Source organism: Hyperolius riggenbachi, chromosome 6, assembly GCF_040937935.1.
Source record: "Hyperolius riggenbachi isolate aHypRig1 chromosome 6, aHypRig1.pri, whole genome shotgun sequence".
Lineage (NCBI taxonomy): Eukaryota > Metazoa > Chordata > Amphibia > Anura > Hyperoliidae > Hyperolius > Hyperolius riggenbachi.
The window spans coordinates 172,689,163-172,712,273 of NC_090651.1; the positions used below are offsets into that span (position 1 = coordinate 172,689,163).

The 23,111-nt window shown below is 42.6% G+C and overlaps 1 protein-coding gene across 7 annotated transcripts in view; it reads right to left on the reverse strand.

Moving 5' to 3' along the window:
• Positions 1-1,479: 1,479 nt before the first annotated feature.
• CENPM (centromere protein M) overlaps positions 1,480-23,111 on the reverse strand; it is a 194,797-nt gene continuing 173,165 nt past the window's right edge. For 4 of the 7 annotated variants that reach the window (XM_068242684.1, XM_068242682.1, XM_068242681.1 and 1 more), the window contains 4 exons: positions 16,752-16,831; positions 16,552-16,649; positions 4,129-4,182; positions 1,480-1,782 (listed from right to left, as the gene is read on the reverse strand). In XM_068242684.1, coding sequence (XP_068098785.1) covers positions 1,666-1,782; positions 4,129-4,182; positions 16,552-16,649; positions 16,752-16,831 — 349 coding nt within the window. In that variant the 3' untranslated portion in view covers positions 1,480-1,665. Of the gene's footprint in view, positions 1,796-4,128; positions 4,183-11,504; positions 11,620-16,551; positions 16,650-16,751; positions 16,832-23,111 lie in introns of all 7 variants that reach the window. The other 3 variants (XR_011022359.1, XM_068242683.1, XM_068242686.1) reach the window with 3 other exon arrangements.

The window sequence follows — 23,111 nt, forward strand, 5'->3', positions numbered from 1 at the left end:
CACGTGTCCAGCCTCCTTATTCTTCCTCCAAGCTTCCGGAAGGAAGCTTGGAGGTCGCATTAAAACAAAAAGTTACTGTGGCCATCTTGTGGCCAAATAGTAAACTACACCCTACACATTTTTCACATACAAATAAATGACTTTTACACATAAAATTAACTCATTACCTCCCACACTCCCCATTTTTTTTTTTTTTTTGTAATTAAAAAAAATTAAAAAATTTACAATTAAAAAAAATACATAAATAGTTACCTTAGGGACTGAACTTTTTAAATATTTATGTCAAGAGGGTATAACACTGTTACTTTATAAACTATGGGCTTGTAATTAGGGATGGACGCAAAACTGAAAAAAATGCACCTTTATTTCCAAATAAAATATTGGCGCCAAACATTGTGATAGGGACATAATTTAAATGGTTTTATAACCGGGACAAAAGGGCAAATACGTTTCATGGGTTTTAATTACAGTAGCATGCATTATTTAAAAACTATAATGGCCGAAAACTGAAAAATAATTATTTTTTCCCCACATTTTTCCTATTTTCCCATTAAAACACATTTAGAAAAAAATAATTCTTGGCATAATGTCCCACCTAAAGAAAGCCTAATTGGTGGCGAAAAAAACAAGATATAGTTCATTTCATTGCGATAAGTAATGATAAAATTATAGAAGAATGAATGGAAGGAGCGCTGAAAGGTGAAAATTGCTCTGGTGGTCAGGGGGTAAAACCCCTCAGTGGTGAAGTGGTTAATTATATATTTTTTTTTTTTTACAAAAAAATTGTTTCGGGTAACTATTGGGGAATGTGGAAGGTAAGGGGTTAATTTTAAATGTAAAAAAAAAAAAAGTCTGTTAATGGAAAAAATGTGTGTAGATGTAATTTCACTATCTGGCCACAAGATGTCCTCACGCACAACTTCCCTATGCGTAGTATTACTACGCAAAACAGGAAGTAACACATGGACATGCAAGTATCGATTTTTGTGAATGACGGCAAAGTCTCATAGACGGCCATTCACACGGGGACTTAGATCAATGAATGGGAACAGTGTTCCCATTCATTGATCTCCAGTCAAGCGATCGGCGTCGGTATCGAGGGCAAGGGGGCATGGGGGGGGGGGGGGGGCGAGTGCAAGCAGGGGAGGAGAATCTACATCCCTGCGAGGTTAAGCAGCAACATAGAGATTTGTGCCGGGGTAGGTGAAGCGGTTAATGTCTTGGAATTTGTTATACATTTTATTCATGCTACTTTTGTCAATGCAATTACCGATTCTGTATTTAGTTTTTTGGTATATATCATTGTCTGTATTATTACGTACCCCATGTTTGTTTCTTACTTTGTACAGCACCATGGAATATGTTGGTGCTTTATAAATCAATAATAATAATAATTCTATAATTAATTCACAGTAGCGATAAAGAACATTGTTCATAATGAAAACTATGCAAAACCATCTTTATTTATGAGTATAAGATATGTTTTTGAAGTGTAAGTGGGATATATTAAATATAAATTTACAAGTATGCTTTGATGTCGAAATATTTACATGACTTTGTACAAATTAAAATAGATCTAGTTTATCTTGTTTTAAACTGATCTCCTTCACCTAAATTTACACATCTTTAATACCTTACTGGATTCTCTTTTTTTAACCTAAATTGTTAAAAATGTTTTAATACTGATGACATTCGAAGTGATGACATAGCAGGCACCAATCCAGCACATATCTTCAAAATACTCAGTAGCCGTTCTGCAGTATAAATAACATCATCTTCATTCTGTAAGGAGAAACTATGTTAAAACAAAGCATAACGGTCATAAAATGATCTGTTTAATGTGCTGTTTCAATTTACTTTCAATGCAAGGAAAGCATCTAAGCCCCCCCCCCCTTAAATGCAGATATAGAATTTGCCATAACTGCTTCCTGTGGCAATGCATTTCACATCTTAATCACTCTTACTGTAAAGAACCCTTTCCTAAATAAATTGCTAAAACTTTTTTCCTCCATGCGCAGATCGTGTACCCTAGTCCTTTGTAAAAGCCTAGGGACAAAAAGCTCATCTGCCAAGCTTGTATATTGCCCTCTGATGTATTTATATAAGTTAATTAGATCCTCTCTAAGGCGTCTATTCTCTAGATAAAATAAGGCTAGTTTATCCAACCCTTCCTGGTAAGTGAAACCTTCTATCCCTTTAATAAATTTAGTTGCTCTTCTCTGCACCTGATCTAAAACTGCAATATATTTCCTGCAATGCAGTACCCAGATCTGAATTCTATATTCCAGATTCGGCCTTACTAGGGAGTTTAAGGGACCCTGAGCAGTACTGTAAATCAAAACCTTCACTTACCTGGGGCTTCCTCCAGCCCACCGTAGGCTGCGATGTTCCCTGGCGGCGTCCTGACTCTTCTGCGGGTCCTGCTGGCAAGCTCTGTTACCTGCAACACCCGGGCCGGGTCATCAAGGCGGCCGGCATGACACTACTGCGCATGCGTGGATCAGAGTTAGAAAAACGCACATGCGCAGTTATGTCACGCCGGCCGCCGTGATGACGTGGAGCGGGCGCCAAGCATTCAAATCCAGGAAGTGCCGGCCTAACACCCGGCCCAGGTGTTGCCTGTAACGGAGCCGCCAGCGGGACCTACAGAAAAGCCAGGAGGATGCCGGGGGACCCCGCGCTGTTCTGTGGGCTGGAGGAAGCCCCAGCTAAGTAAAAGTTTTGATTTACAGGTTTGCTCAGGGTCCCATTAAACAGCGGAAATATGCTAGCATCCAGAGTTTTTATTTCCCTTTTAATGCATCCCAAAATTGTATTTGCTTTAGCTGCAGCATCTTGGCATTGAACACGATTATTTAACTTGTTGTCGATGAGTACTCCTAAGTCCTTCTTCAAGTTTGATGCCCCATCTGTGTCCAGTTTATTTTGTATGGTACTAGACCAGTTAAAAATGCATGACTTTACATTTTTCAACATTGAATTTCGTCTTCCAATTATGTGCCCATAGAGCCATCCTATCCAGATCCTGTTGCAATAGGTCACTATCCTCCTGAGAGTTGATGATTCTGCACAAATTTGCATCATCTGCAAAAATAGCAAGATTGCTTTCTACTTTATCTACTAGGTCATTAATAAATAAACTGAAGAGCACTACTAGGTCATTAATAAATAAACTGAAGAGCACTGGCCCTAGTACTGAGCCCTGTGGGTCCCTACTGCTAACAGTCACCCATTCTGATTATAATCCATTAACCACAACCCTTTGTTTTCTGTCCATTAGCCAGTTCCCTATCCATGCACACAGACTCTTCCCCACACCTTGCATCCTCAACTTTTGCACTAGAATAGTGTCGAAGGCCTTTGCAAAGTCCAAGTATATCACATCTACAACATTCCCAGTATCCACACTAGCCTTCCCCACCTCATAAAAGCTGAGCATGTTAGTCAAACAGGACCTGTCCTTCGTAAACCCATGCTGATGCTAAGAAATAATCCTATTTTCGCGCGGATCGATTACCGCTTGTCCCCGCCAGCGCTCCTTCTCAGCTGCTCGATTCCCTGCCATTGTCCGCCGGCAGGGATTGAGCGGACGGGGGTCAAGCAGCGTGTTCGGACCAGCTGAATATTATCAGCTGGCCGGATCAGCTGCTCAATACACGATACAGAAACGTACCGTGTATCCCCAGCATTAGAACTCAATGGCTATTTGCATAGATAACAACTGGAGTTTCTTAACTCTTCCTGTACTGGAAACAAATGTTAGACTTCTGTCTCTGCTTCTAATGCTTTATTTCTTAGCTGTACTACACATACAAATCATTATATCATAATTTTTTTTCACTTCAGTGTCTCTTTAAAGAGATAATCAAGGCATGAATACAAAAATCAGTTTTACTTACCTGGGGCTTCTACCAGTCCCCTGCAGCTGTCCCGTGCCGTCACTCATGGATCCTTCAGTCCCCCACCGCCAGCTAGGGTTGCCACGGTATACCACGGTTTGATTGTGCATGGTAATCATACCAAGCACAAACTAATTTTACCGATTTCGGGGGGTGGGGCAACATAGCAGCATGGATGCAACGTAGCGGCATGCGCATGAAAAGCGGTGGGGAATAAATAAATACTTGCCGGAAGGTCCTGTGCGCTGTATTGGCTTCTTCCTCCTTCCTGTTCTGGGCACTGCTACAAGGAGAAGACACAGAAAAACAATGAAGCCAGTGCAGCGCGTAGGAACTGCCGGCAAGCGAGCATTTGTACCCCCACCGTTGCGTCCCCCCCGGCTCTCTATACTGCGGCCACCTATCCTGCCTACACCTATCCCTGGCTACCTATGCTGCGGCCACCTAATTCTGCCTACACCTATCCCTGGCTACCTATCCTGCGTCCACCTACTACTGGCTACACCTATCCCTGGCTACCTATTCTGCGGCCACCTACTACTACTGGCTACACCTATCCCTGGCTATGTATGCTGCGGCCACCTAATTCTGCCTACTCCTATCCCTGGCTATGTATGCTGCGACCACCTACTACTGGCTACACCTAACCCTGGCTACCTATTCTGCGGCCACCTACTACTGGCTACACCTATCCCTGGCTACCTATTCTGCGGCCACCTACTACTGTCTACACCGATCCCTGGCTACGTGTGCTGCAGCCACCTACTAATGGCTACACCTATCCCTGGCTACGTATGCTGCGACCACCTACTACTGGCTACACCCATGCCTGGCTACGTATGCTGCGGCCACCTATTACTGGCTACACCTATCTCTAACGTCACCAGGACTTTTGCAGGAGCAGGATGAGCCTTTTTACAGTTTTACCCGGTGCCCCAAATCTCTCAGTGGCTTAATCATACATATGCAGAGTGAGTAGGGCGCCCCACACTCGGGTGAGCACATTATTTACTGTAAGGGGGGGCCCAGGTCCAAATAACTAATAACGTACTACCGTCATACTGTGGTATTTTTTTAGACTGTTATCATACCGTGGAATTTAATACCATTGCATCCCTCCTGCCAGGCTTACTGCACAGGTCTGGCCACGCGTCTCCTTCGTGTTCCCGTCTGCAATAGTGTCCTGTGCAGGACGCTATTGGGAATGTGAAGAAGACTATGCGTGGCCAGGCCTATCGGCAAAAATGGAACTAGCTAGCAGAGATGGACTGGAAGATCCGTGCATGATTGCAAGGGCATGGGACGGCTGCAGGGGACTGGAAGAAGCAACAGGTAAATAAAGCTGATTTTTTTTATTCATGCCTTAAAGCGGTATTGAACTCTGACATAAAAGTCAATAAAATGCATTTTCCTACTTTTTATATCCTGTACAGTTATCATATTTGCTTTTTGCATAAGTATTATTCATTTAGAAATTACAAGTTCCCAAAGTACAGTTTACTTTCTCTGAATGCTTCCATTGCATTTTATTCAAAACTGGTATATTTATATTGTAATGATTTCTGAGCAGTGTATCTGTGCAGAAACTTCTTCCAATGTGTCCAGAACTGTCAGGGAATGTTTACATTCCTCTCTGCTACAATTAACCATTTCCCCTTGAAGGGTTTTCCCCTTTAAAAAACCTGAGCAATTTTCACCTGTCAGTGCTCCTTCCATTCATTCGCCTATAACTTTATTACTACTTATCAAAATGAAACAATCTATATCTTGTTTTTTTCACCACCAATTAGGCTTTCTTTGGGGGGTACTTTTTGCTGAGAATTTTTTTTCTAAAAGTGTTTTAACAGAAAAAACTTTGTGTCTTACCCTCTTGCTTGAGGGTGTCAATGATGGCCTTCTGGACAGCAGTCAGGTTGGCAGTCTTACCCATGATTGCGGTTTTGAGTAATGAACCAAGCTGGGAGTTTTTAAAAGCCGCAGGAATCTTTTGCAGGTGTTTAGAGTTAATTAGTTGATTCAGATGATTAGGTTAATAGCTCGTTTAGAGAACCTTTTCATGATATGCTAATTTTTTGAGATAGGAATTTTGGGTTTTCATGAGCTGTATGCCAAAATCATCAATATTAAAACAATAAAAGGCTTGAACTACTTCAGTTGTGTGTAATGAATCTAAAATATATGAAAGTCTAATGTTTATCAGTACATTACAGAAAATAATGAACTGTATCACAATATGCTAATTTTTTGAGAAGGGAGTACATTCTTTAGAGAAGAATGTCAAAATGCTTCCCAATTAGATATTTTACTTCCCTGTAGTCATGTTACTTGTTAGTGTTACAAAGTTTTAGGTGTGCATGAGGAGCAGGTGTGTTAAATTTTGTTATCTCTCTTACACTCTGTCATACTGGTCACTGAAAGTTCAACATAGCACCTTATAACAGAGAACTCTGAGGATCTTAAAAAAAGAAAAAGGGTACTTGTGTATTAAAGAGGAGCTGTAAGGTGTAAATGAACTCACCACCAGTGTAAAGCCGATGTGATGTCGGTCAGGAAAAACCCAGACGGGGTTGTGAGAAATCTGCGCAAATAATCTGGGCGTTGCTATATACCATAATGTGAAAAATGACTAATTTGGGTAACGGTGAATTAGGGTTGCAACGGTATGAAAATCCACGGTATGATAACAGTCCAAAAAAATACCACGGTATCACGGTATACGGTATTACACAATTCTCATTTCAATTATCCTGAGCCTGCATAATCTGTGTCTAGAAATGCAACAGGTTCTCTTTAAAAATGATCTTATCTGCCGTGGTGGCAGTCAGGTCACAGGTGACATGGGGAGAGATCAAACACATTAGACTTTTGATTATGGTAGGATTAGATTGTGAGCTCCTACGAGGACAGTCAGTGACATGACTATGTACTCTGTAAAGTGCTGCAGAAGATGTCAGTGCTATATAAATAATAAGGTAGGCCATTAGGCTATGACTATGGTAGGATTAGATTGTGAGCTCCTATGAGGGCAATCAGTGACATAACGTTAAACATTATAAAATGTTTACTGAAGCATTGTAAAATAAATACATCATAATCTTAATACAGGTCATAGAGAGGAAAGTGAGAGAGAAGGAAGGGGAATACACAGCAGTCTGTGAGAGAAGGCAGGTAGGGACAGTAATGCTGGGTTCACACTTTGCAATTTCTGGTCGAGCGATTATTTCCGACATGTTCGATCGGGTCTCGATCGATACAGCCGTCGATTTACTCATGTTAAGTATGCAAAATCAACGGCTGTATTTATCGAAACCCAATCGAACATGGAAATAATCGATCGGCCAAGATTGATCCCGCCGATCAAGTGGGAAATTGCAATGTGTGTACCCAGCATAAGAGATAGCAGAGAGAGAGAGAGATGCAAGAAAGTGGAAGGGGGGGGGGGGGGGGGGGAGGGGAGTAAGGCAGATAGAGGATTGTAGGAGGGACAGATGCTGAAAAATGTGTGAGAGTCAGATGAGTTAGAGAGAGATGTCTCACCACAGGTGGTCCAGTGCAGCAGGGAAGGGGTTAAAGCACTAGGAAGGGGGAGGGTGAGAGGAGCATATGAGAAGCAGAGAAGCAAAGAAGGACAATAACAGGGCGGCCAGACACAGGAACTTCCAGCGGCAGGTTAGCTTGCTTATGTAAATATAGTACAGACCTTCCTCCGTGCTTCAGTGTCTCTGCTTCTGTCACTGGAACACACACCAAGAAACGGCTCATCTCTCCCCACCTCCTGTGCAGCTCTGTCAGCTTAGTCTCTGCAGCTGATAAACTCACTGCTGCTGGTTTTCATACTGATGTCTAGCACGCACTTTCAAACAAGCCGGGCGGGAATGAGAGGGGGCGGCGCTCATCCTTACAGCAGGAAGCTCTGCAGGGCTGTAATGTGAGCTCCGTCCTCATGCTTTAGCTGCTGGGATTGGAATGGATTTCCCTGTTGGCGATGTCCCCTAGGGACTATTTGCCGCTCAGAAGCGCCACTGGCCGGGAGCTTTCTGCGTGTGCGTTTCAGCCGCGGCCAGGAGCACTCTGCATATGCGCTCCAGCCGCGGCATCACTTCCTATCCTGCGCGTCACCATCCGGCACCAATCAGCAGGCTTTGGGAGCTTGCTTTTCTAATGGCGGGAGACAGAGAGCTGGGCAATAGCGGCGCGGTGACGGGGATTATGCGGAAGGCGGCGAAAACATTAAGAAACCGGTATTTCGAGAATCTTCATGGTATGATTACCATGGACATTGAAACCGCGGTAAACCGTCATACCGGTATACCGCGACAACCCTACCGGTGATTGCAGAAGGTCAACTTAGAAACCAAATAGAAGTAATTTGGCCGCCAGCCATCTTTCAGCTTCACCCTGCGCCCAACTTTGGCCGTGGTGATTCCCTGGCCCCAAAATTTGGAGTGTGTAAGAGCTATCAGTAGTGAGATATCGAGCCTTTAATATCAGTAGCATAATATAATACTGTAGACATGGGAGGATCAGACACAGAATCAGTATAACAACCTAATGCAGAGCAGAGAAATAGCAGCAGCAGCATAGGATCAAAAAGTATCGTATTTATTGGACCATAAGATGCACCTAGATTTAGAGGCCAAAAACTAGGGAAAAATATATACAAAACCTGGTGCGCTCATGGGGCAGGGGAGTCTAAGCTACACTGCCCCGCTAAAGTAGCCCCTGCTCCCCCCCCCCCCACACACACTAATCCCCACTACCTCCCAGCAACAGTAACCAGAAACCCTGACTGCCCACCAGCTACACTAATCCCCACTGCCCCCAGCTACACTAAACAGTTACCCTGACTGCCCCCCCCCCAAGTACAGTAAACAGTTACCCTGGATGCTCTCCAGCTACACTAATCCCCACTGCCCCCCAGCTACAAAAACAAACCATGTAGACTAATCTGCTACAGTGGGATGTCAGTATAGGGAGATCAGGCACTGAAATTCACACAGAAGTAACACCCAATGCCTTTCTCTCACCTTATGAGTGTGCAGGATGCCATTACAGGAAGTGGGTGATCCAGGGGTCAAGGAAGCCGTCATGGGATTTTACAGTTGACTGCCTCCTCATCTTCCACCATGCGCGGCTATCAGGCAGACTCCCTCTGTTTTTCTCCTGACCAGGCTCACGCCTAAAACTCTGATTCTTCACCTACACTGTAGCTGTCCTCATGGCTGTAGCTGGGAGAGAAGCCCAGCTTGTTCCTGATCATCTGTCATTCTAGGACCTGATGGCACATGTGCGATGGGGTCACACTCTGAGAACGCTGAATTGTCCTCACTCTCCTGCCATGACCGGCACCACAGCGGATTTCTTCTATCCTCCTCCAGGCCATGCTCAATAGCAATCGGCACGAAAGAAGTTGAGCTTGTGGCGAAAGACTTTTACAGAGTAAGTAGGCACAGCGGTGATAGCAATGCAGGGGGGAAAGCTTGAGTCGGGAGGTGGCCGTAGTGATGGCAATGCGGGGGAAAGCTTGTGTCGGGTGGCGGCCGTGGTGATTGCAATGCAGGGGAAAGCTTGTTTTGGGAGGCGGCTGCGGTAATTGCAATGCGGGGAAAAGCTGGTGTCAGGAGGCAGCCGTGGTGATTGCAATGCGGGGGAAAGCTTGTGTTGGGAGGCGGCTGCGGTGATTGCAAAGTGTGGAAAGCTTGTGTCAGGATGCGGTTACAGTGATTGAAATGCATAGGGAAAGGCCTCTGTGGTGATAGGGATGCCGGGGGAAAGCTGCTGCCAGTCGGAATTGTAGTATTCGGACCCTAAGACGCAGGTACTTTTTCTCCCCACTTTTGGGGGAGAAAAAGTGCATCTTATGGTCCAAAAAATACGGTAGTTATGAACGGTACTCAAATGAAGATACGTGCATGATGTGCTGAAGATGATCCAGTTGCCCTCTAGGTTCAGAATCAATCCAATACACAAAAATGAGCAGCACTGCACAAATGTATGGCTCTTTATTGAAGCAGTGACATGTTAAAAAAATTATATATGAAAGTGGGCTTAGTGTTAGCTACAACCCACTGTTTCGGATTACCCCTCCTATGTCAAACTGCAAGCTCTCTATGAACATTGCATCACAAGTGAAGCCTTATATAAACCACACAAGAGTGGACCAATCGGTTGTACAAGTCAAATGAAGCAGATCGACCAGCAGTGAAGATTTTCAATTTGCAGTTTATTCACAAATATTGTGAATACATAGCCGTCACCCAATGCTGAAGCCAGGTGTAAATATAGCTCTCAGTTTTATAAAGCTCTCAGATGCTTACAGCGCTGTAGAACACAACTGGAAGCAAGTGTGTCTACGACGGAACGTCCGTTGTGCTGCTTTACCCAGCTGCAATGTAGACACACTTGCTTCCAGATGCTTAGATGCTCACAGCGTTCTACAGCGCTGTGGGCATCTGAGAGCTTTATACAACAGAGCTATAGTTACACCTGGCTTCTGCATTGGGTGACAGCTATGTATTCACAATATTTGTGAATAAACTGCAAATTGAAAATCTTCACTGCTTGTCAATCTGCTTCATTTGGAAATCAAGTCTGACAGCAACACAGACTGGACAAAGTCAAAAGGAGCAACCAATCAGAGTACAAAAGACTTGATGGGGAACTAGCAAAGTAAAATGTAAAACGCACCTTACAAAAATGCCAGCCCTCAAGCCTGGGAACACACCCTCTGAGGGTACGGCATTCGTTTTACTACCACATTGAACCTAATGAGAAACTGCGTGCAGTGACATGTAGCCAGATCACTGCTTGCTCCTATCAGGTAAACAAGATACCGGACCAAAAACAGGAAGTGAATACGCCTCTGTCCAATCCAAGTTAAACACCCACAGCCTCCCATCACCAGACTAAACCAATGAAAGCCGGTGGGGCATGTCACACCCACAACCCTCCCACTGTCAAAAGTGAACAATCAATACAGTGCATGTCAACGCGCACTATAGTGCGGCTCGACACACTAAACATATAAATACCGAAACAAACCAGTCCCAATAGATCTCGTCAGGCCAATGTGCTCTACCTTAAAGGGACACATCTTAACCCCTGCCTGTGTTAGCGGATATATATGTAGCTGTACACAAAAATTATATGGGTGAGGGGGAGGGAAAGGAAAAAAATAAGCCTAATTCCTGATTAGGGACAAGTGTAAAAAAGTGAGTATGTTCAACCACAGGCAATAGTAAAAGCTGAGTGGTCGACCAAAAACAAACAGCCATAACCGTATAAAAAAAACACAGCAAATACATACATAACCTGGGGTCAACATATATAAACACACAAGCTGCTCCTCCGGTAATCACCATGGAGCTTTCCTCCTCTCAGGTCGGGGACCCAGCAGCACAAGCCAGTACAGACCAGGTAAGGTTTCCTGCAGAAAGGCCTAGATATAGGTTTGGCATGTAGATCAGAAAAAGATAACTGCGTTCACCTTCCGTCAGAAATGTGATTTATTATCATCGATGGCGACAACCAGTGCTCAAGGGTACAGACAACTAAGACACTATGTAATATATCGAACAGTCAAACGTATTGTAAACCATCTCTTACGTATCCATAGGTGCAGGCTCAGTGATGCAGGAGGTGGGTGCGGGCACTGAAAGGTGGGGCGACGGCCGTTTCACGTCTAGCTGACGCTTGGTCACGCGTTCCACGGTTCCTGCACCTATGGATACGTAAGAGATGGTTTACAATACGTTTGACTTTTCGATATATTACATAGTGTCTTAGTTGTCTGTACCCTCGAGCACTGGTTGTCGCCATCGATGATAATAAATCACATTTCTGACGGAAGGTGCACGCAGTTATCTTTTTCTGATCTACATGCCATATGGTTGTTCTTTTCTTCAATCAAGCGGGGCACACGTCATAGCGACACAACCTTAGGTGTCAGACCTGTGCAAGCCAGTGAGATCCATTTTTTTTTGTGCTGTATTAACACACTTACACTCACGCTGCATGTGGGAAGTGCCACACTACATCTTTTCCTTTCTGAGACTACTAGATATGGGTTTAAAATTGAATACCCATAAAGTGCTACGTTGATGTTCCTTTTCCTTCAAATTCCCTGATTAAAAGCTTTATTAAAGCGGTTAAAAGAAAGTCAGTGGTGAAGAAACCTACTGTACCTCATTGGGATCTAAATTTAGTTTTTCATTTTATCATTCAGTTTCCTTTTGAGCCTTTGGATCAAATATCCATAAAGGACTTAACCCTGAACTTGTTTTCTGGTGGCTATAACTACGGCCAGGCATATCTGAGAAATACAGGCCCTTAATATAAAACCACTGTACATGACTATCTTGGAGGATATAATTAAGTTTCAGTTACCGCCTTCTTTTTCACTAAAAGTGATGTCAGATTTCCACAAAGTCACAAACACTGGTTCGCACAACAGCCAGGGGCCCCAGTCTCTCTCACTGGCCAAGGGCCCTTAAACCACCATGCGATACCTAGAGGGAAATGCAGGCGAGCCCTGGATCTCTCACTCCCAGGGACTTCACCCCCATTACCTCTAAACTGAATGCTAACTGCAATGCACACAATTGCTCACTACCAGTTCAAGCAATTTCCTACCTTTATCTGGACAGCAGGCGCCAGTCGGCCAATCAGGTGTACGGTCATACACCCTTTGCTTGCCATACCAAATCTAGCAGGAATTGCATAAATTAGCATTCAGGTGGGAGGCTCGGTTGGACGTAATCGTTGATTACATCTTTTACAGGGACCGCCACATGTAGGCATCTCCCACACAGTCCACTCCCTAACCACTCACCTGTCAACCGCATCCTGGAAGCTGCAAAAAAGAAATTTAAAATCACAACACTGGTTCGCACAACAGCCAGGGGCCCCAGTCTCTCTCATTGGCCAGGGGCCCCTAAACCAAGATGTAATCAACGACTACGTCCAACCGAGCCTCCCACCTGAATGCCAATTTATGCAATTCCTGCTAGATTTGGTATGGCAGGCAAAGGGTGTATGAACGTATACCTGATTGGCCGACTGGCGCCTGCTGACCAGATAAAGGTAGGAAATTGCTTGAACTGGTAGTGAGCAATTGTGTGTGTTGCAGTTAGCATTCAGTTTAGAGGTAATGGGGGTGAAGTCCCTGGAAGTGAGAGATCCAGGGCTCGCCTGCATTTCCCTATAGGTATCGCATGGTGGTTTAGGGGCCCCTGGCCAGTGAGAGAAACTGGGGCCCCTTGCTGTTGTGCGAACCAGTGTGTGTGATTTTAAATTTCTTTTTGCAGCTTCCAGGATGCGGTTGACAGGTGAGTGGGTAGGGAGGGGACTGTGTGGGAGATGCCTACACGCGGCGGTCACTGTAATAAATGTAATCAACGATCACGTCCAACCGAGCCTCCCACCTGAATGCTAATTTATGCAATTCCTGCTAGATTTGGTATGGCAGGCAAAGGGTATATGACCGTACACCTGATTGGCCGACTGGCGCCTGCTGACCAGCTAAAGGTAGGAAATTGCGTGAAATGGTAGTGAACAATTGTATGTGTTGCAGTTAGATTTCCACAAAGAGCAGGAAATCTTTGTTCCTTCCTTTTGTCCGAATCCCTCAAACAAAAAAAAAAAACAAAAAAAGGAAAAATTCAGCTTACTGCATGTGAGGAAAATCATTTTATTTATCTAGACAAAAATTCTGCATGAAAGAAGATCATTTATTCAATTTCAGGGTGCCCGAAAATGGTTGAAAGCGTCTAAAAGTACGCTTAGTAATTGGTTAAATCCGTGTATTAAGGCATATGAAATTGCAGGGAAGCCAGCATTTCCCTAGGGCTGTCTCTTCTTCCTGGGCAGAAAGGAATTCTACCTCTGTGCTTCAAATTACAAAGCTGCCACATGGTCCTCCTATAGTACATTCATAAAGCATTATCATTTGGATCTACCAAGCAATCAAGACTTAGTTTTTGGACGGACGTAAAGTACTGTCCACGGTTGTCCCACCCCTAGATAGGTAATACTTTATATCTCCTGGTGGACCTGTCCTGGAGGCAAGTGGAAGCCAATAATTACTCTTGCCAGTAATTGGTTTTCCACGTAGCCTCCACGACAAGTGAAGGCAACCCACCCATGGACAAACGGTAAGTCACCAACTCCAACAAGGTGATATTCAAAACACTGAGGTAGGTAGTGGTAGGTGGCGTTTAAATTTGTTCTGTTCTACCTGTCCCAGGGATGGGCGGGGTAATCTCCTTATGGACCGGTCGTGGAGCCTATGTGGAAAACCAATTACTGGTGAGAGTAATTATTGGCTTTTGTTCAGTGTGGGAACACATTTGAAACAAAGCGGACTTCGACGCCAGGGTTTACACAGTGGCAAGAATACAGCGTGAGTTTCCTATTCTTGACTCCAAAATTAAGACCATAGAGTATGAACCACAAAGTTTACGCCCTACCGACGATTTTGAGGCTTTCATGGATCAGTTAAAGATTAAAATAGAGTCCTATATATAAAAGTGGTGAGGAAACTTACTTTCCTCACCAAGTTTTATAGAGACAGTAAAGATTATACACAAAGATTATAGTAAAGATTATACGTCTAGGTATGTGTACACTTGGCAGAAGACCACTACTATCAGGAGAAAAAGGCCTTCTGGCCATAAACCTCACAAGTCTGGACCAACAACTGATGGTTCCTCCCAATCAGGCAGTCAGGTGGTCTCAAGTGATGAACCTTTATCCTCAAGAGTTGTTTCTCCAAAACCACAACGAAAAAACAATGTGGTGGCAGGAAAGTCAAACACAGGTGTGAGCAGCAACAAAAGGTGGCAGCAATGTAGCATTTCCTCGTATACGCTCACTGAGGCAGAAACTAAAGCTCTTAGTCATGGTTTGTCATTTTGCCCCACTCAACTTCCGGACTTCTTTTTATTGGAACAAGAGTGCTACCCTTTTTTTTTAAAAGACCATTAAGTTGAAGGTACTTTTTTCCAACAACCTTTTTCCAGCGAGAGTTTACACACCGGGTGATGGCCAACTATGAATTTTTTAAAGAAAAGGAATAAAAGCTTGTTTTATTAATATACATACATATATATATATATATATATATATATATATATATATATATATATATGTATCTATGTATATATCTATGTATATATCTATGTATATATCTATGTATATATGTATGTATGTATGTATGTATGTATCTATCTATCTATGTATCTATGTATGTATCTATGTATCTATGTATGTATCTATCTATGTATGTATGTATGTATGTATGTATGTATGTATGTATGTATGTATCTATGTATGTATCTATGTATGTATCTATGTATGTATCTATGTATGTATCTATGTATATATCTATGTATATATCTATGTATATATGTATGTATGTATGTATGTATGTATGTATGTATGTATGTATGTATGTATGTATGTATGTATCTATGTATCTATGTATGTATCTATGTATCTATGTATGTATCTATGTATGTATGTATGTATGTATGTATGTATGTATGTATGTATGTATGTATGTATGTATGTATGTATGTATGTATGTATGTATGTATCTATGTATGTATCTATGTATGTATCTATGTATGTATGTATGTATGTATGTATGTATGTATGTATGTATGTATGTATGTATGTATGTATGTATGTATGTATGTATGTATCTATCTATCTATCTATGTATGTATGTATGTATGTATGTATGTATGTATGTATGTATGTATGTATGTATCTATCTATCTATCTATCTATCTATATATCTATATATATATAAAAATATTAGGTACATTTGTCTTTTTGTCCCATAGATCATGTCCTTCCTATACTGTAAGAAGTTTAGAATCAGGATGATGCCATTTATTGGCTAACTTAAAAGAATAAGAAAGCTTTCGGCTGTATAGCCTTCGTCGGGCTTAAAGCCCGGCGAAGACTATACAGCCGAGAGCTTGCTTATTCTTTTAGGTTAGCCAATAAGTGGTATCATCCTGATTCTAAACCTCATTGCTTTTACTGATGGCTAACACGGTACAATATCCTACTGCTTCCTATAATGTGGTACCCTAAACCGTATCCCAAACTTCAGATGGGACACAGAGGAAGCACTTAGAAAAGCATCTTTTACTGTTATTTCTTATTTTATATATCCCAGAATTTTATTTGCTTTCACTGCTGCAGTTTGGCATTGAGTATGGTTGCTCAACTTGTTATCAAAAGGAAAGCATGGCAATGTGCACTGTTCACAAGCAAATAAATATGACAGCCTCCATGTGTACATACTTTAAGCAGTGTTCCCCAATATGGAGAGAAACTTACCAGCCACTGAGAACCCACATTATAAGGTTATCAGAAAGCATAAACAGGACATCCGATCATCAAGACCATAGGATTAATCCTCATTAATCAGTCATCTGTCAGCTTAATCCTATAGTCTTGATGATCGGATGCCCAGTTTAGGTTTTCTGACAACCTTATAACGTGGGTTGTCAGTGGCTGGTGAACCCCTCTTTTTTTATTTTATTTTTTGAGTGGGTAACACTACCTGTACACATGCACTCGGAGGTGTTGTAAATTGTTCTTATAAATTTGCTAAGAAATATAAAGACAGAAAGCTCACATCAAGTTCAGTTTGGATGAAGATACTCAAGTGTTTGTCTGCCAGCTCCTTCACAGTTCTTACATCCACCATGCTATGGTGAACCTGTCCATTTCTCCCTTTTGAAAAAAAACAAAAACAAAAAAAAACAATCATTTACTTTTAAAAGATAACTGTGCATACTGTAGATATATCACATTAAAATAAAAATGTAAGCATACCTCTTGTAGCCAGGAAACACACTTTACCAAGAAAATAGTAAGCATCCAATTGCTTAATTGATGAAATAACTATGTCCAGGCTGTAAAACAAAAACACAGAAGATGGTAGGCTTTACATATAAAATGCAGAAATATGGATAAGCGGTTGGCAGCAAGTTAAAGATCTTCTGCTCTTCATAGACTTCTCTAAGGTACAGTGGTTTGCAAAAGTATTCGGCCCCCCTGAAGTTCTCCACATTTTGTCATATTACTGCCACAAACACGAATCAATTTTATTCGAATTCCACGTAAAAGACCAATACAAAGTGGTGCACACGTGAGAAGTGGAACGAAAATCATACATGATTCCAAACATTTTTTTACAAATAAATAACTGCAAAGTGGGGTGTGCGTAATTATTCAGCCCCCTTTGGTTTGATTGCAGTCAGTTGCCCATAGATATTGCCTGATGAGCGCTAATGACTAAATAGAGTGCACCTGTGTGTAATCTAATGTCAGTACAAATACAGCTGTTCTGTGACGGCCTCAGAGGTTGTCTAAGAGAATATTGGGAGCAACAACACCATGAAGTCCAAAGAACACACCAGACAGGTCAGGGATAAAGTTATTGAGAAATTTAACCACTTAAGGACCGGGCTGCTTTTTCACGATCTGTGCTGCGTGGGCTCTCCAGCCCACAGCACAGATCAGCAGTGAGGCAGGGCGACCAGACTTCCTCCCTTTTTTCCCCACTAGGGGGATGACCTGCTGGGGGGTCTGATCACAGACGCTCCGTGTGGCCAGGGGGGGGGGCTCCTTATAGCCCCCCTCCGCAGCGCTATTCCTCCCTCCCCCTCCTTACCTCCCTCCCCTTCGCTCCATGGGCGGCACAGGACGGCGTCCGTCCTGCGCCGCCTCTGATGGGCTTCAGCCTATCAGATGCCGGCGATTCCCGGCCAATCAGAGGCCGGGGATCGCCAATCTCTTTTACGGCGCTGCTGCGCAGCAGCGCCGTATGATGTAAACAGCGAGGATTTCTTCCCCGCGTGTTTACAATTAGCCTGCGAGCCGCGATCGGAGGCTCGCAGGCTGTTCACGGAGACACCCTCCGTGAACTGACATGGAACAGCCGCTCGAACGAGCGGCCGTTTCCATGGAAAACCACAAACGACCAGCCGCCGCCTATCGGCACTAGGTGGTCGTTCAGGCTTAGGCTACAAAAAGATTTCCAAAGCCTTGAACATCCCACGGAGCACTGTTCGAGCGATCATTCAGAAATGGAAGGAGTATGGCACAACTGTACACCTACCAAGACAAGGCTGTCCACCTAAACTCACAGGCCAAACAAGGAGAGCGCTGATTAGAAATGCAGTCAAAAGGGCCCATGGGGACTCTGGACGAGCTGCAGAGATCTACAGCTCAGGTGGGGGAATCTGTCCATATGACAACTATTAGTCATGGACTGCATGAAGTTGGCCTTTAAGGAAGAGTGGCAAGATGAAAGCCATTGTTAACAGAAAAGCATAAGTCCCGTTTGCAATTTGCCACAAGCCATGTGGGGGACACAGCAAACATGTGGAAGAATGTGTTCTGGTCAGATGAAACCAAAATGGAACTTTTTGGCCAAAATGTAAAATGCTATGTGTGACAGAAAACTAACACTGCACATCACTCTGAACACACCATCCCCACTGTCAAATATGGTGGTGGCAGCATCATGCTCTGGGGGTGCTTCTCTTCAGCAGGGACAGGGAAGCTGGTCAGAGTTGATGGGGAGATGGATGTAGCCAAATACAGGGCAATCTTGGAAGAAAACCAAGCAGGACAACAGCCCTAAACATAAAGCCAGGGCAACAATGGAATGGTTTAAAACAAAACATATCCATGTGTTAGAATGGCCCAATCAAATTCCAGATCTAAATCCAATCGAGAATGTGTGGCAAGATCTGAGAACTGCTGCTCACAAACACTGTCCTTCTAATCTAACTGAGCTGGAGCTGTTTTGCAAAGAAGAAGGGGCAAGGGTTTCAGTCTCTAGATGTGCAAAGCTAGTAGAGACATACCCTAAAAAGACTGGCAGCTGTAATTGCAGCAAAAGGTGGTTCTACAAAGTATTGACTCAGGGGGCTAAATAATTACGCACACCCCACTTTGCAGTTTTTTTTTTTATTTAAATGTTTGGAATCATGTATGATTTTCGTTCCACTTCTCACGTGTACACCACTTTGTATTGGCCTTTCACATGGAATTCCAATAAAATTGATTCATGTTTGTGGCAGTAATATGACAAAATGTGGAAAACTTCAAGGGGGCCGAATACTTTTGCAAACCACTGTACATCATGGGGTATATTAAAGTGGATCTGAGGTGAACTTTTACACATTGCATAATTGTGTTCCTTTCCTATTGTTTATAGGGCATTCCTCAAGCAAAATACTTTTTTGTTTTAATACTCTAATTTCCTATAAACTAAATAAACCACGCCCACAGGTTTTCAGAGAGCCTTGGCAGTAGCAAGGGCTCATGGGAGCTCAGTCTGGGCAGGAGGAGGAGGAGGTGTTACTAGCCATTGATTTCAGAGGCAGAAGGGAGGAGGGATTAGTTTTTTTTCACAGGCTGAGTGCTCAAGATACAGATAAGCCTGCCTCTGTGTAATGTTTATAAACAACATGGCTGCTGTCATTGTATCACAGGAAGAAATAATTATTTTCTATTAAAGCTGTTTGCAGCTAGATTTTCTGTGTAAACTATCTAAACTTTAGATAAGATATATAGACAAGTTACTTGTTATAGTTAGTTTTTCATCTCGGATCCGCTTTAACTACTGTCATGGGCAGATTCGGCACAGGGTGAAGCTGAAAGACGGCTCACCCTGTGCCTGCACAAATTCCTGGCCGATGGGGAGTTGTAGTAACTCAGGAGAGACACGTAATTTGGACACCTGCTATTGCCAGCGGCTGAAGTACCTTTTCTTTTTAGCCAATTTGTGCGCACTCAAAGTGTTTACGCAGCGCTGGCACCAAAATGATCGCCACAGTGATGCACATAATCAGGCAACTCATCATATGTCCTGAGTGCCATGCAATCCAAGGTGTGCACACTTCACCTCCTTTTACACTCTTATACCGATGCATTTTCAACCTAGGTTTCTTAATACACCACAACCACCATGTTTCTTGTAGTTGTTTCCAATATATTCTACATCACTCCTAAGCTTCCCCCCCAACACACAATCTCTGTGGACAAGCAGCCTTACTGACTCGATGCTATAGTAGGGTAGTAGGGTAGATAAGACAGGAAAGAGGAAGCAAGTAGCCGCAAGTAAGCCAAGGGTATCTGACAAATCTATTGCTTCTAACTGAGGTCATTCATCATAAGAATCTCCAATGGGGGCTTTCAGCAAAGTATCTGTCACTGCGCATCTGCACTGAGGGGTCTGCCACTAAAGAAGGATGTCTTACTAAGGGGGGGAATTTCCACTAAAAGGTACTATTCTTGGATGAAAACGATCATTCCTGAAATCCTCTAATAAACCTGTCTTCTGCAGAAATATCAAAGAAAGTCCTGCACAATATATACCAACATCTGTGCAAAACCCATTGATTTACCAACACATCCAATGAGGAAACTGAAAAAAATGGTAATTTTATCATGATTTCTATTAAAATTAGCAGAACATTAATTTTGATTGGATGGGTCAATGAATAGGTATGAATACTGCAGTTTGTACCAATTTTAACCACTTGAGGACCTAGGGCTTTCTACCCCTTAAGGACCGGCCACTTTTTTTCCATTCAGACCACTGCAGCTTTCACGGTTTATTGCTCGCTCATACAACCTACCACCTAAATTAATTTTGGCTCCTTTTCTTGTCACTAATAAAGCTTTCTTTTGGTGCTATTTGATTGCTCCTGCGATTTTTACTTTTTATTATATTCATCAAAAAAGACATGAATTTTGGCAAAAAAATGATTTTTTTAACTTTCTGTGCTGACATTTTTCAAATAAAGTAAAATTTCTGTATACATGTAGCGCGAAAAATGTGGACAAACATGTTTTTGATTAAAAAAAAACCCATTCAGTGTATATTTATTGGTTTGGGTAAAAGTTATAGCGTTTACAAACTATGGTGCAAAAAGTGAATTTTCTCATTTTCAAGCATCTATGACTTTTCTGACCCCCTGTCATGTTTCATGAGGGGCTAGAATTCCAGGATAGTATAAATACCCCCCAAATTACCCCATTTTGGAAAGAAGACATCCCAAAGTATTCACTGAGAGGCATAGTGAGTTCATAGAAGATATTATTTTTTGTCACAAGTAAGCGGAAAATGACACTTTGTGAAAAAAAAAAAAATAATAAAGTTTCCATTTCTTCTAACTTGCGACAAAAAAAAAATGAAATCTGCCACGGACTCACCATGCCCCTCTCTGAATACCTTTAAGGGTCTACTTTCCAAAATGGGGTCATTTGTGGGGTGTGTTTACTGTCCTGACATTTTGGGGGGTGCTAAATTGTAAGCACCCCTGTAAAGCCTAAAGGTGCTCATTGGACTTTGGACCCCTTAGCGCAGTTAGGCTGCAAAAAAGTGCCACACGTGGTATTGCCGTACTCAGGAGAAGTAGAATAATGTGTTTTGGGGTGTATTTTTACACATACCCATGCTGCGTGGGAGAAATATCTCTGTAAATGACAATTTGTCAATTTTTTTTACACACAATTGTCCATTTACAGAGATCTTTCTCCCGCTCAGCATGGGTAGGTGTAAAAATACACCACAAAACACATTATACTACTTCTCCTGAGTACGGCGATACCACATGTGTGGCACTTTTTTGCACCCTAACTGCGCTAAAGGGCCCAAAGTCCAATGAGTACCTTTAGGATTTCACAGGTCATTTTGAGAAATTTCGTTTCAAGACTACTCCTCACGGTTTAGGGCCCCTAAAATGCCAGGGCAGTATAGGAACCCCACAAATGACCCCATTTTAGAAAGAAGAAACTCCAAGGTATTCCGTTAGGAGTATGGTGAGTTCATAGAAGATTTTATTTTTTGTCAAAAGTTAGCGGAAAATGACACTTTGTGAAAAAACACAATTAAAATCAATTTCCGCTAACTTGTGACAAAAAATAAAATCTTCTATGAACTCGCCATACTACTAACGGAATACCTTGGGGTGTCTTCTTTCTAAAATGGGGTCATTTGTGGGGTTCCTATACTGCCCTGTCATTTTAGGGGCCCTAAACCGTGAGGAGTAGTCTTGAAACGAAATTTCTCAAAATGACCTGTGAAATCCTAAAGGTACTCATTGGACTTTGGGCCCTTTAGCGCAGTTAGGGTGCAAAAAAGTGCCACACATGTGGTATCGCCATACTCGGGAGAAGTAGTACAATGTGTTTTGGGGTGTATTTTTACACATACCCATGCTGGGGGGGGGGGAGAAATACCTCTGTAAATGGACAATTGTGTGTAAAAAAATCAAAAGATTGTCATTTACAGAAGTATTTCTCCCACTCAGCATGGGTATGTGTAAAAATACACCCCAATACACATTATACTACTTCTCCCGAGTACGGCGATACCACATGTGTGGCACTTTTTTGCACCCTAACTGCACTAAGGGGCCCAAAGTCCAATGAGTACCTTTAGGATTTCACAGGTCATTTTTGTTTCAAGACTACTCCTCACGGTTTAGGGCCCCTAAAATGCCAGGGCAGTATAGGAACCCCACTAATGACCCCATTTTAGAAAGAAGACACCCCAAGGTATTCCGTTAGGAGTATGGTGAGTTCATAGAAGTTTTTATTTTTTTGTCACAAGTTAGCGGATATTGATTTTAATTGTTTTTTTTTCACAAAGTGTCATTTTCCGCTAACTTGTGACAAAAAATAAAATCTTCTATGAACTCACCATACTCCGTACGGAATACCTTTGGGTGTCTTCTTTCTAGAATGGGGTCATTTGTGGGGTTCCTATACTGCCCTGGCATTTTAGGGGCCCTAAACCGTGAGGAGTAGTCTTGAAACCAAATGTCGCAAAATGACCTGCGAAATCCTAAAGGTACTCATTGGACTTTGGGCCCCTTAGCGTACTTGGGGTGTAAAAAAAAAGTGCCACACATGTGGTACCGCCGTACTCAGGAGAAGTAGTATAATGCGTTTTGGGGTGTATTTTTACACATACCCATGCTAAGTGGGAGAAATATCTCTGTAAATGACAATTGTTTGATTTTTTTACACACAATTGTCCATTTACATAGAAATTTCTCCCACCCAGCATGGGTATGTGTAAAAATACACCCCAAAACACATTATACTACTTTTCCTGAGTACGGCGGTACCACATGTGTGACACTTTTTTGCAGCCTAGGTGCGCTAAGC